Source organism: Pogoniulus pusillus, chromosome Z (genome assembly GCF_015220805.1).
Source record: "Pogoniulus pusillus isolate bPogPus1 chromosome Z, bPogPus1.pri, whole genome shotgun sequence".
Lineage (NCBI taxonomy): Eukaryota > Metazoa > Chordata > Aves > Piciformes > Lybiidae > Pogoniulus > Pogoniulus pusillus.
The window spans coordinates 8,774,156-8,790,836 of record NC_087309.1 but is presented as its reverse complement, the minus strand read 5'-3'; the positions used below and the strand labels follow the sequence as shown (position 1 = coordinate 8,790,836).

Below are 16,681 nucleotides of genomic sequence, written 5' to 3'. Positions count from 1 at the left end.
TGATTGGTTTTGACCTCTTAGTATTTTCATTCTTATATAGAGAAGAGTTCTGGTTGGTTTTTGAAATAGCTTAAGCCTAAAAATAAGTGATAAAATCTGCTTAAATTGATGATGAAGTTGCTTTATTTATTCGTGTAAAGTACATTGCCAAATAACTAGACTAAATGGCTGTTTTGCCTGAAGGTGTTCTTGTCAGATGACTTTGGTTTGGCCTGTGATACATACATAGAACGATTAAATCTGCTTTAGTTATTGTCTTGTAAACTTCTAGAACTGCAGTGTGTTGTGGTCCAGCAGTCAAAATGCTAAAATATTTGTTATGTCATCCCTTTAGCTTCTCAGTATTTTTCTCCATATTTGTGCTTAAAGCACACTGAAGTAATTAAAACACTACAAGAATAGTTTCCAGATTAGTCTGTGAATATGGTCAGTGAACATGTGCCTGTATTTCAGAGTGAAGCCAACTGGACTAAGACATTTTAAATTCATAGTAAGCATAATGGAAATTGTTTTCTTAGGGTATAATCATTACCTTCTTTTTTTATTTCCATCCAAAAGAAGCTAGGCTAACTACTCAATTTGTGGCTTCTAATCTTCACCTGAGGTTATATCCATCTGTATCCTCAATCTTTTCCAGTATGGCCTTTGGCTAGTTTGGCACTGAGTATGTATATTGTGTCACCCTAGGATTTCTTGGTACTCTGTTGCACTGATCAGCAGGTTTTGATTTGGCTCTCAGCTTTCATGTGATTCCCCTTGAAGGATTTGGAGTAAAATATAAGAAACTTTGTCTTTATTTCCTTAGGGTCACACAGCAATGCTCAATTCAGGCTGTTGGCATCCAAAAATAAAGGAAGAATTTTTGACATGTTCTAATGATGGGTAAGTGTTGGGGTCTTTCTAGAGGCTTGTTTATCTCTGTGCCCAAATTTGCTTTAAGTATTCTCTTTTAAAGTCTTGATCAGGTGCTCAGGACAATGTCAGGTGAGATCTGAAAACAAAAATAGTATCTGCTTCAACTCTTCATTATGTATTTTGTATGTATTATTTTAGTTTTGTCATTTAAAATTATTGATACTTCATGAAATTTGTTGGTTAAATATATTTTAAGAAAAAAAAATTGGACATAATTTACCTTTAATGAGTGTATCTTTGGAGCAGAATAATTCCTGTGGAGAGAGTCTCAAATGTAACTGGGAAGATTTCCTGTTAAATGTAACTGAATATTGATGGATGTTGTTTGACAAGTGTGGAAGAGACTTAGAAATGTTCTGTGGCTTAAGTTTGTGGTTACAACCAAGGTACAAAATGTCATTGTGGCAGTTGTATTAATTGGTAAAGTAACTGCAGCTCTCAGGAGCAAGACTCTGAATGATTTTTAAACTGATGTTTGATATGTGCAGTTAACTTCACTCTAGAGGTGGGGAGACAGAATTGCATGTGTATTTTGGTCCATGGTAAACAGAAGACTCCATTTTTCAGTTGTTTTAAATGACATGGTGGGTTTATTCTCAAAAGGGAACAACTAACTGTCTTAACAAACAAGTACATGAAAAATTCAGAGTTTCTGATAAGACCAGGGCTCTGAATACTGCAGTTTGTTTAAGGGAGCAGTGGAGTTGTAAAAAGACATGTCACTTAGGCCAAATGTACATTTTTTCAAGCTTGCAGACACATAGTATGAAATGGTGGAATAGATACATGAAAGTAGTTGGAAGGAGTTCAACAATAGTACAGCTTCTTAGTTAGGTTGTAGATAGTGAAAAACAAATTATTATGAGCCTTGTGTAAATTGGCTTATCTAAGCTACTGCCTAGCTAATGTACCAAATAGGATTTCATTGTATCCATGATGCTGGAATTGCTGTGAATTGAAATGTAGTAGGGAAAATCCAGATAAACACTGTTAGAAATGGATACCTAATTGTGTTTTCAGAGACACTACATGGATTACATTACAGGAAAAGTATTTGATTCATGATAGTGACAGGGTTTTTCCCAATTTGGGCATTGCTTAATTTGCTACACAGGACGGCAGTATTCCATCTATGAAATTCAACAATAAGAGAATTACAGAGTCCAGAGCTTAGAGGGTAATTCTTCCTAAGATTGGAGCTGTAAACTAGAGTAGAATAGTTGCAGCTGGAAGGGACCTTCAAAAATCCACTTCATGGACTACTTCATGGATGAAGGGCTAACCAAAAGTTAAAACCATCTCATTAAGGGCATTGCAGCAGTGCCTCTGAAACACTGACAGGCCTCTAGGAGTCTTTTTGGTGAAGAAATGCTTCCTTATGTGCACTTTGATCCTCCTTTGATGCAGCTTTGAACCGTTTCTACGTATACTGTCACTGGATCCCAGGGAGGAGAGATCACCATCTCCCTCTCCACTTCCCCTCCTCAGAAAGCTGTGGAGAGCAATGAGGTCGCTGCCATTGTAGGAGAATTATTTTGACAGTTTTCTTCTTGTGGTTTACTCATTGCACTCAAATTTGCTGCATATTACCAAAACAAAACAAAACAAACAAAAAACCCCACCTTGCTATTTGTATATTTACTTCCTAAGGCTGCAGATCTCTGGGTTACCAGCAGGGAGTATCAGTGTGTTTTGTATGACTGTTCAAGCGTACAATGTTGAACTCTGAAAAGCCTATGTAAGAAAAAGACACAGTTCCTTCTGCCTCCTGTATGAGAAAAACTACACATTGCAGTGAGGCAGACCTTAGACCTGGAAGTTACAACATAAGTCTGAAATTCATTTAAAATAGTATAGTATATATGTGATTGTTAGTGAATAGAGTAGCTTACTTGCCTTGAAAATATTATAGGTGATTGCTTGTTAAAGTATACAATACCAAATTATAAATATTGATGATCTGGACGAGGGGATTTAGTCCAGCATCAGTAAGGATGCTCAAGGGTGACCTCATTGCTGTCTACAACTACCTGAAGGGAGGTTGTAGCCAGGTGGGGGTTGGTCTCTTCTGCCAGGCAACCAGCAACAGAAGAAGGGGACACAGCCTCAAGTTGTGCTAGGGGAAGTATAGGCTTGATGTTACGAGGAAGTTCTTCACAGAGAGGTTGGAGGATGATCTTCGAGGTCTCTTCCAACCTGGTTGATTCTATGATTCTATGAAACTGTTCCTTTCTTCATGTCGTTTCTTGAATTAGAGGTGAATTACAATTTTGTTAGTCTTTTACAGCGTATTTGTAAGGTTTTAATTGTAGAAGGGGCTAAGGAACTACTTACAGGTCTGTAATTTAATCTGGTGATACAGATAAGGAGTTTTTTATTTCAGTGTTAGTTTAAATCTTGTACATATACTCTCAGGACTCTATAATATTGCTTATAGCTTTCTAACATTTCAAGATTAAAATAGTATAAAAAGAAATTGTCTTCCCGGAACTGCAGTAATTCTGTCTTTAAAAGTTTGATTTACAGGTGTAATTTCAGATGTCACTAATTTTTATTGTTAATTCTTACTAATGTCTCACTGTTTTTAGAACATACATACAAAACTATTTTAATTTTTGGTATTAACTTATTTAAATTTTGTCTTGCACAGTCTGTCTTTTCATTTATGCCTCTATATTGTCTAAAACATTACATATCCTACAGCTACTTCTGTTCCTTTTAATTGCATATACTCCTTGCCATTATAAAAAGGCTCCATAGTGCCTTTACCATATTACTCAGGCTTATTTGGAACATACATTTCCTATGGTAATGGTAGTGATCTCTTAGTTTATCAGCAGTATGTTGAACACGTCTGCAGAACTGACATAAGGTCTGTGGTAACAGAAATGCCAATGTTAATACATTGCCTAAAATTGAAAGAAAAGTTTGGAAATTAGGCTTTGAAAACGAATATCCTCTCTGGAAATACACCTGAGTAGAGTGGCCTGAAAAAAATATCCTATGTTTTATGGTATAATTGACTGCTTGTTTATATCATTCCAAATACCAGTTGACTTCTATCTTAAAACAAAGGAGGAAGAGGAAACGGATAATACTGTTTTTGTTATTCTGATTTTTTTTATCAGAAATATGATAGGTTGTGCTGTATGAATAAGCAATAGACCTCAGTGATATTAAACGTTCCAGAAACAGGTGTTCTATGTCCCTGCTCTCATGTTTTTTGCTTTTAGAAGTAGAATCACAGCCAACCTTGAAATTTAGCAGTCCTGGTTTGTCATTGCAGCTAGGGCTGTAGTTGCTTAACAGCTGGTTTTCTGCAGAAATTGCCTCTCACAGGTCTTCAGTCTCTCCCTCTCTAGTAAGTTAATGTTTATACTCTTTCAATTAAAAGGTATCTTAGAGTATATTGATGGTCATCGCTGAGTAAGTTCTGTATTATTTAGGGATAAGTCGTGCTTCACTGAAATAATGGATTTATTTCAGTGAAGTAGCTTCAGGGTACAAAGTAATCCTTAGACTTTCTCAAATATATGTTTCAAATATGAAGCTACACTGCTGCTGTTTTCAGACATTCAATAAGCTATTGCTTATTGAATGTTCTCTTTATCTTAATGAAAAAGACATAGATTTCTTCCACTTGGGTTGTACTGAGAATAAGTGAAAGACCACAGAAGAGTGTTCAAAAAGGAAAAGTGAACACATTCTTAAAGTCTTTCTTTTAAAGGAGATGTAGGTAGTAGTCTTGCATATCTTCTATCTAATGTTTGCATGGATAGCTGTTTAGAGGAGTTTTCTTTGCTTTAAGACATCTATAGCATCATAAGTACAACTTGATGGGCTTTGGAAATGTGATACATCTTTGTGAACCGAGCTGTTCCAGGATCACGTTTATCTCGTCTACTTATATATGTTAACTAATTGTATCCTATTAACCATGTTTGCATCTAGAATGTCTAGAATGTCTTCTCTCTTGTCTTCCTCCCTTTAACTGCGTATGTCTGTGTAGGTGGCAGCTCTAGGTAGTTAGGTACAGAAATGCATGAAGGTTATATAGGCTGACAAAATAGATTTGAACAAGGTTTGGAACTGTACTGCTGAAGATGACCACAGAGTCATCAGTTGCTTTTCCTCATATGATGCCATTCTGCCTGTCTTAACTGGTAATCTCCCTTCAGCCCAGATGATCGCTTTCATTCAGTTGATTGTAGAACCGTAGAATGCACTGGGTTGGAAGAAACCTTCAAAAGTTTGTCTAGTCCAACTGCCTTGCCGTGACAGGGACATCCCCAACTATATCCAGTTGCTCAGAGCACCATCAAGCCTGACCTTAAATGTGTCCAGGGATCAGGCTTCCACCCTCTCTGGGCAACTTGTTCCACCACTGTCATAGTATATAGCATTTCTTCTTGATGTCCAGGCTAGATCTACTCCTCTGCAGTTTAAAACCATTGTTTCTTGTCCTATTGCTAGATGCCCCCTTCAGGTACTGCAGTGCTGCTCTAAGGTCCCCCTCCAGAGCCTTCTTTTCTCCAGGCTGAACAATCCAGCTCTCTCAGTCAATCTTCAGAGTAGTGGTGCTTCAGCCCTCTGATCATTCTTGTGTCCCTCCTCTGGACTATCACTGTCCCAGAGCTGGGAACAGTGCTCCAGGTGGTGTCTCACCACAGCAGAGCAGCTGAATCACCTTTCTTCCTCTGCTCCCTTGCCTCCTGGGCTGCTGGTGTGCATTGCTGTCTTGTGTTCAGCTTTTCACTCACCAATACCCCAACATCCTTTTCTGCTGGACAGCTCTCTATCACATCTTCCCCAGCCTGTATTGGTAAAGGATTGTCCTGACCCAGTCACAGGACCTTGCATTTGGTCTTGTTGACCCTAATGGGGTTTACCGGTGGACATTTCTCCAACTTGTCCAGAACATTCTGGATGATTTCTGGTCCCTCTGGCATATCAAGCATAATATTCAACTTAGTGTCACCTGCAATCTTGACATGGGTGCACTTGATCCCACTGTCTGTCAATTGACCTAATGTCATCCACCCCTTGTCTACTTCGCTCAGAGTATCGTTGAGAATTATCCAATCTAATCTAAACCAATATTTACACTAAAACAATATATACAAGTTCAGTTCACACTTCAGTCAGATGTAGGTGATTCAAAAGCTCAGAACAGGGACTCCCAGGGTCGTGGGTTCGAGCCCCACGTTGGGCGCCAATTAAAAATGTGATGGTTTGGGGGTTACCCCGCCCCTCCCACACTTTTGAATTTGCCCCAGCTAACTCAGACGGACCCTGGGAATATAGATGAAGCAATTTATTTACAGCTAGCAGAATTTACAAGCAGCTATTTACAATATATACAGTTATATACAATTATATACAGAAATATACAAAGGATAAACAATACAAAAGCACAACTCCCCTCCCAGAAACCTGAGTCCCCAGGAGGGGCTCTCTAACCACCCCAACACCTCCCCCCGGCCCTCTCAACCTTACCCCAGTTCTCAGGAAGAAAAGAGGTGCAGCCAAGAGGTTAGGGAGCAAGGTTAGTGGGAGCAGGGTTAATGAGATGTGACCAGGTCTAAGGCAAAAGCAAGAGAGAGAAACAAAATGGAGAAAAAGTCTTTCTTCTTCCCAGAGTTCTCAGCGAGACTATGAGAGAAGTTGACATCAATTGTTTTCATTTCACTGCCTGTTATCTAGTTCTGTTACCAAAACATTCTAGCTTGCTTCAAACTAGCACAATACTAAACTGCACTGACCTCAATGTGGACGCCTGAGTGACACCATTTATCCCCACTGATGAAGCCTCTGACCCACAAACTTTAGAGCCAAGTCACCTACTGCAGCTCACATATTTGCTCCTTAAATGTTACATGTCTTAGTATGTACCCCTTGAGATTTGGTATCTCTAGCATGCTTGACAACATGCTGTGAAAGTGAGATTGCATGGCATTTTTCCCTGCATTTCTGGAGTCTAATCTTCAGATTGCATGGTGTCTGCTCACTCTAGGTGGACAGCCTCTCAGACTCAGCTGTGTAGATACAATCCTAGATTTTATCTGAATTCTTAAGGTCTAGAATAGCTTGGATGCAACTGGAAAACTAACGCTATAATTTCACCTGAATATTCTAAGTATCAGTAGGACTGTACACGTGAAAGCAGGTGAGAGCAGAATCCAAACTTCAGCGTAAATATAATTACATTGTCTTGCCATTATACAAAAATTGGGAGGTTTGTGAATATTGTTTTTGAATAACTGTGGCTAAACTTGTTATATATTATGACATCTTTTGTTTAAAAACACTAGACTACTACACTGTGTTCAACATAGTAGCTTTTGAATAAATATTATTAGTCTTAATGCCTTTAGTGTGTTAAACATTTTATGTGTAATAAATACAGTTAACACTGATCAGTCTGCAGCTTTGAAAGCTGCTAAGAGAGCTAAGATAGCACTGCCAAGGCTACTACAAGATGTTTGTATAAACTTTTGTTAGAACCTAAGCTTCAACACTGCATCTGTCTTCAGAGATTTGAAGACTAGTTGGCAAAGCATACTTGAAAATAATTACTAATGTTTCACCTTTATCTAGGGGATCATTCTAAGAAAATATTGTTTAATTAGAAATCCTGAGATTCTTTGATTTCTTCAAGACTTATTTTATCCCCTCCTCCCCCGACAATATTACAGATCTAGTCAAATCTTCAGATTTAGTTTAGAACACACTTGTCTTTTTTTGTGTAGTATGAAAATTAATGTGTCAAGAAAGTCCATTGAGTTATCTGGAAAGCACAGAATTTAAATATTCACAGTACTTAGTGCTTTGTCAACGTTTTGCTCCCTTTAGAACTGTGTAGTGAGCGGAGCAGGAAGGGACAACCTTCACAGGAAGCTGACTTTTGACAGCAATATTCTTAGCCCAGCATAGGAAGGCAGTAGTTTTGCCTGTGCATGTATTGGCTTCTCTTATCCCAGAACATTCAGTACTTAAATTCTCCCTTGTATTGTGCTTTTCTCAGGACTTGTTCCCTAACCCCTTTCTGTCAAAATGAGACACATTGGAAAAACTGTTTAATTATTGTGTGCCATTCCTGGGTTTTGGCTCACTTTGACTGAGATGGGTTAGGTAATCCTTCTGAACAGCCCCTTTAGCAGATCTTGAGGGGTGTCTTCTGGCAGGATAGAATTGGTGGAACACTGAAAATTTTATTATTTACCTCAGTTCAGGGTGTTATCAGGGAAGAAGAAGGGAATTAATTAATTAATTAATTTTAAACTGATAGGAAACTCCCCATGGTTTTGGGTCATCTCAGATCATTGAGTCAGTACTTCTCTGTGGTAACATTGTTCCATAGCTATTCTTTTACTCTGGTAATTTCCTTTGCTGTTCTCTCCCATGAAGAACTGATTATGGCTTTTATTATACGAAGATGAAATCCTTTCCTCTGAAGTGTTCATTAGTTATTTTAACCTACAACTCAGTTTAAAGGACTATTTTCTCATAAGATAGCCATCTTATTTGAATGACCAGATTTCTCTGATTATTGTAGTCACAATGGGAAGTGCAATAGACATAGTAAACTAAACTCAAATGTTTTTATTTGATAATGTGAAAGTGAAGTTGAGTAGGCAGTATTTATTTTGGCACATTTGCTTACAAAGATAAAATACATATTCTGTATAAGAAAATAAAATTAAATTGCCATGATTAATGTTCAGGTCAGATTATGTATTAAAGTTATGCAGTAGTGAGTAATGGTACTTAATGTAGATGAAAATTATGGAAAAAATATTTGCTTTGACTTTGTTTTTTATCTTAGGAATTGCAGGAAATTTCATTGTGTAGTGACATTGTTCCTCTCATTAGGGTCCTCATGTTAATATTCTTTAGTTGAAATCCCACTGATCAATTATTTGCTCAGCACATAAGAGATAGTTCGAGAAAAGCCTGGATGAGGCACTTGGTGCCATGGTCTAGTTGACTGGCTAGGGCTGGGGTATAGGTTGGACTGGATGATCTTGGAGGTCTCTTCCAACCTGGTTGATTCTATGATTCTATGAGTTTTGTTTTTCTTGAAATGGCATCCTTGACTTCATTAGAAACAGTGTCACCAGCAGGAACAGGAAAGCACCGCCAATACTGTGTTCAGTTTTGGGCCCCATACTAAAGGAAAGACATTAAGGTGCTAGAGCATGTCCAGAGAAGGGCAGCAAAGCTGGTGAAGTATCTGGAGAGCAAGTCTCACGAGGAGTGTCTGAGGTAACTTGGATTGTTTAGTTTGGAGAGGAGGAGGCTGAAGGGAAACTACCTGAAAGGAGTTGTGGGTCAGCCTTATCTCTCTAGTATCAGGTGAATAGAACAAGAGAAAATGTCCTGAAATTATGCTCGAGAGGTTGAGCCAGGATAAGTACATTCACTGAAAATGTGATCAGCTGCCCAGGGAGGTGGAGCTGTTGACCCTGGAGGCGTTCGGCAAAATTGTAGACGTGCCATAGGTTGATGACTGGACTTCATGATCTGAGAGGACTTTTTCCAATTGAAACAATTCTATGAATTGCAGCATTTGTCACTTGGTAATCTTTGCAAGGGTGTATGGTTTCATTGGATGATTGGCCTGGAAATTCATTCAGTTCAGAAATTTCTGTCTAAGGCTGATAAATTGTATTTCACAAGTGGGTAGATAGCATGAAAATCCTGAATGTTTTTTTTTTGTGGGAGAAACTTCTGAAGTTTTTTCTAGATTCCTGTATAGTAGCCATCAGTAAATTACAAGGAGTAAGCTATGATCCAAAATATGCTGATATTTTTTCCTGTTAATTCCAGTGAGTTTTGTTTGTGACATTTAAAGGATTAATGTAAATAGATGTGATACATTTGTCATATATCAGCTGGACTGCCTAATAGGAAGAGATCTCAAAGCTGGTAATCTGAAGTAATGAAAACAATATGTTTCTAATGCAGTTTCATAAAATGGACTGTTGCCTTTATATAAATTATTTTAATTAAAGTGTGTTTTATCAGAGAAAATTAATTTATTTCTAATAAAACCTGAACACTAAGCAGTAGTCACTGATAAAGCAGATTGCTTAGTAAAATGAGTGAAGACAACAGCATGTGAGGTCATACATGGAAAAGAGTATTTTTGAAGTTAGATCCATTTTCTGGAGGTTATTTAGGGTTAACTGTATATAAGCTCTGAGCATGAAGCTGTGGAAGACTAGATATTCACTTAAACATCCATACACACACAGAGAACTAACTTTTTATAATGATTCTGCTAAAGAATATGATGTTAATATTTTGTTTGAGCCATGCCATTGAGATTGCACTTCTGGTTCTGTGTCTAGTTCCAATGACAGCAGCCTAAAGAGGGTGTTAAAAGACAGTGAGAAAGAAAAAAGAGAATCGTAGAATTAGCCAGGTTGTAAGAGACCTCCAAGCTCATCCAGTCCAACCTATCATCCAGACCCATCCCAGTAACCAGACCATGGCACTAAATGCCTCATCCAGGCTTTTCTTGAACACCTCCAGGGACAATGACTCCACCACCTCCCTGGGCAGCCCATTCCAAATGAAAAAAGAGTCCTGAGACTTCACTTAATAGAAACTCAAGAAGCTGAATATGCTTCAGCTTACTGAATTAGTATATTAAGAGACTTGGCAATAACAAATAAATACTAAAATAAAGATAAAATATCTTTAAAGTGTTAAAGGTCTAACTAGTTTGGGTAATCAGGAGTTAGCAGGTTTGAATAGCAGAGAAAACCTGCATTTTTGACAAAAGAGTGATTATAGAACTCATTCCTTAGCTGCAGGGATGATGAAGGGACTGGAGCACTGCCTTGTGAGGAAAGGCTGAGAGATCTGGGGCTTTTTAGTCTGGAGAGGAGAAGACTGAGTGGAGATCTGATAAGCATATTTAAGTATATGAGGGCTGGGGTTCAGAGAAGGATGGGACTGACTCTTTTCACTTGAGACCTGTGATCAAACAAGGGGTAATTCATGTAAACTACAGCACAGAAAGTTTCACCTCAACATGAGGAAGAACACATCTGGATGCATTCCTGTGTGACTTCTGCTAGATCATATGGTCCTGCTGTGGCAGGGGCATTGGATTAGATGATCTCCAGAGGTCCCTTCCTACCCCTAACATCCTGTGAACCATTAATGCTACAAATCAAGGAATGCAGTAAATTCTTTACTATTTGTAGCCTTCACGTAGAAATTGGTGGATTAAATTCTTTAATTTTTAAGCAAATCAGTGAGCTCAAAAATCACCAGTTAGTGAGACTGCAAAGGCATGCAGATTTCTTGATGATAAAAAGCTTTCACGAACTCATGCATGTGACTTAGTTACTCATGGATAAACATTTGGTATTTTAGCTGTGAATGCTAGAAAGGACTCCATACATAGTTGTTTTGAGGACAGCAAACTTCTGGTGGGAATGGATCAAAGAGAATGTTAATTACAAGATCATTATTTGGTGGCATATTATCTCATCAAAAGTAAATTGCTCTTATAGTGTTACCAACCAACCAATTCCTCATTGAGTTTTTACTTTTTTTCTTCTCCCACCCTTGCTGTCTCCAGATCACTCTCCAGTAATGTCAATAATGTTAATTCTTAAAGCATTCAATATTAAATGCATTTCTCTTGAGAGGAATTAGTTTGGTTCTGGAAACCTTTCATCTCCTTCTTGAAATATATACAGAGCTGTGGTTTATGAAATTTATGAGGTTTATTAGAACAGAAAAAACATCTGATTGATATTCTTCAGTTTAGCTCATTAATAGTAATGGAAACTTCTGGTCAGCTAATCTCAACAATTAAGTTCTACATCCACTGGTGTCTGTGATTTAGAACCTGCTGGCAAACATTTCAGTCTCCTGACGTTGAACTTTTGGTGAGATAAGATGCAGATCTTCTTTTGTCATCATAAACTTACTAGACCATATACATTCTTCCCTTCAAAATAAATAATTCACTTATACTCATTTCTAGGTTACTTCTGTAACCTAGAATAGCAGAATAACACGTACTGAAGAGTTGGGCAGCAGGAAATAGGTGTCTTCCCTTTTTTTTGATGGTACATGCTTAAACTTTAAAACAGCAGCATGCTTATTGTAAACCTTAGCAAATAATGTAATGTTAAACAAAGTTGGTTTGTGGTTTTATTTAAAGCCAAGCCACAGATTTAATTACTAATCTGTAAATTGATGTTTCATCCCACCATGTACTTATTTATAGCATGAGCTGCTTTTCATTTGGATTTTTTTGTTATGTAAAGGCATTGAATGAGTAGAGTGTTGATATAAAATGCATTTCTAGTTCATTCCTGCAGAAAGACTATTGAGTGGACTTTTACAGAGCATGTCCAGGGTTTATTTGCTTCAGAAACTTTTTGACCTATATTTTACATAGCTCATGCTGATTTACATGAACTGTGACTCTAGAATGGCTCATTTTAAAAGCCAGGGCCATGTTTGGAAGGATCTGGTTGACATTAATAGTTTCCTGAACCATGTAGATGAAAACTAGTAGCAATATAGTTCAGTCTCACAGGTTCTGTATTTCAGAGAACAGTTCGTGCATCTATAAAGGAGCTGTTCCATGTGCAAACTGTCATTGTTTGTAAAGCCCTGATAAGATTTAGTACATCTAGAACTGGTGGTGTGAGCCTTACTCATTTACTTTGGTAGAAAACAAGTTGCTTAAAGTTACTTGCATTCAAATGAATTGACAGTGAACTAGCCAGGTTACATCATCTTGAACAACCACAGAACCTTAGAGGTTGGAGGGGACATCCAGAGATCATAGAGTCAAAACCCCCTGCCCAAGCAGGATCCCCTAGGGTAGTTTGCACAGGAATGCATTCAGGTGGGTTTTGAAACTCTCCAGAGAAAGGAGGCTCCACAACCTACCTCTCTGGGCAGCCTGTTCCAGGGCTCTGCCATCCCCGCTGCCCTCACTGCAAAGACGTTTCTCCTTATGTGAAGATGAAATGTTCTCTCTTCCAGTTTGTAGCTGTCACTCCTTGTCTTATTGCTGCCGACCAGCGAAAAGAGATTGGCCCCAGCCACTTGACACCCACCCCCTCAGATATTTGTACACATTGATCAGATCTCCTTTCAGTCTTCTCTTCTCCAGACTAATCAGCCCCAGGGCTCTCAGTGTCTCTTCATAGGGGAGATGCTCAAGTCTCTCCATCATCCTGTGACTCTCTGCTGGACTCTCTCCGGCAGACTCCTGCCTTTCCTAAACTGAGGAGCACAAAACTGGACAGGTGTGGTCTCACTGGGGCAAAACAGAGGGGGAGAAGAATCTCCCTAGCCCTGCTGGCCACACTTCCTGATGCAGCCCACGATGCCATTGGCTCTCTTGGCCACGAGGGCCCATGCAGAACCTGCTACCCACCACTGCTCCAAGGTCTTTCTCCACAGAGCTGTTTTCCAGCAGGGCAGCCCCCAACCTGTACTGGTGCCTGTTGTTATTCCTCCCCAGATGGAGTACCCTGCACTTGTCCTTTTTTATCAGATCATGCAGGAGAATCTGTTATCCACTTATCTGTCCTCACAGAGTTTTATGTTTTCTTTCAGCCATAGCAATTCAGTTGTTCCCTGTAGGGAGGCCTAAGAATTACTATTGTCAATTATTTGAAGTTTTGGCAATGCTCATTTTCTCCTGCCTCTGGAGCAGCATGAATTCTTATCCATTTGCATAGGAGTATGGTATTTTGCAGGAAGAAGGAGCCTCATGTTTGTATAGTAGTAAAGTTCTTTTTTCTCTTAGTTCTTTGCTGGTCAGTCAAAGTCCTAAATATTTGGGAAAATCATCTCTGGAGACTTGCTTGTAATCCAAGAGTGCTTTCATCTAGAAATTGCTCATATCTCACTTATGGAAGGTAATTTGCACAGCACTGGCATAGTACTTTGCTTTTTTTATCTTGTCCTGAAAAGATGTGAAGTGCACTTCAGGTACATGAGGATGGATTTTCCTAGACTAACTTCCCTATTTATAGATGTATATGCACTGCAGAGCTGATTAAGAGAGTATAGCACATGAGCAGGCCTGGTTAGAAGGAGTTTGAATAATGACTGTGCTGGTCCTTGCTGAAAGCTGTGTGTTTACAAAAGGGTTAGTAAAGCTATTCTTATCTTTGTATGTTTATATTAATATTTTTTCTGAAGTTTTCCTTAGTTAAAGTGTTAGCTGCTGCAGTAAGAAGTGCAGTCAATTTTAAGATACTGCATTTGAGACTTTTTTCCAACTATTGTTTTTGCTGCATAGCTTAAACTTTGAAGGATTTGTAAAGTTTCAGGTAGGCTCTCTTTAGAAACAAAACCAGAACTTCCTGCAAAGGAGTGACCAGACCATGTTAAATTGTGCCAGTTCTTTTTTCTTCATTTATTTAGACAAATGTTGCTGTTACGTTGTCCATGACTCTCTGGAAGTGAGTATGGCTTGTACCTGTGGAATGGTTTTAAATTTAAAGTCCAGATGCATTTATGGAGGCTATCTTCTGATTTATGGAGGCTATCTTCTGATACTTCTTCTGTTTAGACCAAATAACTGTGTGTCTAATCAACTGGTCATTGCTATGTACAAGAGGAGGTTTTGACATCCTAGGCTCTTCTAAAAGCTATATTTGTCCACAAAATTGAAGGTGCAAAAATTGGTTCAATTGGCCAAATTCAGACCACCACTATAGGGAAATGCAAGGATTATCTACCTTGAATGGGATAATTGAGGCTACACTTACAGACTGGGGTACAGGAGGCTGGAGAGGGCAGTCCTGCAGAAAGAGGTGTTTGGGTCAATGGTAACTTGAATGTGAGTCAACAGTGTGTCCTGACAGCCTACACTTTCCTCCTGGGAGGAAGCAAAGGGAGAGGTGCAGATCCCTGGTGGCCAGTGACATGACAGAAGAAAATGGAGTGAAACTGCAACAGGGCAAGTTCAGCCTGTACAGTGGAAAAGGTTATTCACTGAGAGGGTGGTCATTTGTTCACTTCCTAGGGAAGTGGTCATGGCCGCAAGCTTGTTGGGGGTCAAGGACCACCAACATGGCAATTTTAGTGGATGGCTTAGTTTTAGATGGTCACATGAGGAGCAGGAGCTGATGGATCCTTGCCCACTTGATATATTGTGTGGTTCTAAGAAAAGCAAAATTACAAATTTTGCCTGTCTAAAATGAAGGGGCAAAGCTAGGCATTTACACTCGTTTGAAGAACAGCTGAATCACTGTGGAGGCGTCCATGAGTTCTAGCTGGAAAAAAGGTTAGTTGAAAATAGCCCTACTACTTAATTGATCTGTGTAGGAGCATTTGCAGCTGCAAATTAAACCTCAATTGCTATGGAGTATCCAGACAGATGTGAAGACGAGTGCTTGTTAACTACTCATTCGTGCAGAAGAGGGTGGAGAAGACCTGTGATTTACATCTGAAGCTTCTGCAGTTTTCCCAATATCCATCTCCAAGTAGCACTTAAAGACAATTGTATTGATGCTGTTTGTGTGTCTGTGTTGTGATTTAGGACTTAGCTGTAGTCTTACTGATGTTTGAATGGATTTATGTTGGTTCATAGTACTTTAGACAGAAGAAGGGTGGGTCAGTGCCAGGAATACCCCTGTGCTCTAACTACATTGTAGACCACCTTTTCAAGTACCCTTTCAAGCTGTCTGGAGTCATAGAGGGTAACTCGAGGTTATCCATTTCATCATCTGCTTAGTGCAAGACCAACTTATATTAGGTTGCTTGGGCCATGGATGAAAAGGTTTCTTAACAAAAGGTGGGAACACTGGTGAACAGTGTGTCCGAACTCTAGAGGTAATTGATTTTTTTTTACTCTTGGTGTGTGGGGCTATGAGTCAAAGTAGTTTTCTAGTATTTTTTATTTAAAAAGGAAACCAGATTAGTAAAACAAATTTCTTAATTGGTCATGTCCTGACCTTACTTTTTTTAAAAGTATCTATAGATTTCCAACTCCATTGAAAAATACTACATTTCCCCTCCTCCCCCTAAGTGGAGAACATAGCCTGCTGATCCTGTAATTTTCATCTTCATGACAACATTTAATACTATCTTGTCCACTGACCTTATTCTTTAGACTTTTAACTTTAACAAAAGTCAGAAAGGAATATAGGGACTTCCTCATTAGCAGACCATGGTGACAAATATAATCTGCCTGGTTATTCAGACAGATAGGGAACTGTATCATCAATTTGAGGCTAAAAACTGCAGTTCATCTCTAAACAAGGTGCTTTGCTTTTCTGAATTTTTGGGAGAAGCAGGGAATTATCTTACACTTTCTGCGTATTCCAGAAAGTATAAGAAATACCTACATTTCTGTTTACATACAGTTTGTGCTGCAGTTTAGGCTTTCCTCCTATGTGGAAAGTTCATTAAAAATGAAGTTCATTACTTCATATGTAAATGCAAAGTAAAACTCAGTGCATACATCTTTGTATTGTTAAAATCTGTAAAATACTTCTAAGACAACTTGCTGTCTTTCGTTACCTCTCTGATTGCAGCTCACTACTAATGGAACTGCAAAAAGCTGCTGCAAGACCTAAGACAACAAAAAATGGTTAAAACTAATTGTCATGTGCACGGCATCAGCTAAAGTGTTGCTTCAAAGAGCTTTTATTTGCTTGTTTAATGTAATTTCAGTTGATTTTTCTCTGGTTTAATGGAGAGTTCCAATCTAAGTTATTTATGAGAGTGAAGAAGAACTTGAGGTCCAAAAGAGCTTAAACTATTT

At 38.6% G+C, this 16,681-nt stretch overlaps 1 protein-coding gene across 1 annotated transcript in view; it reads left to right on the top strand.

Annotated features, from left to right (window-relative positions):
* The window catches only part of WDR70 (WD repeat domain 70), a 122,681-nt gene that overhangs the window by 37,194 nt on the left and 68,806 nt on the right, over positions 1–16,681 (top strand). The window contains exon 7 of the mRNA XM_064140403.1: positions 806–882. Within this exon, the coding sequence (XP_063996473.1) occupies positions 806–882 (77 nt within the window). The remainder of the gene's footprint in view (positions 1–805; positions 883–16,681) is intronic.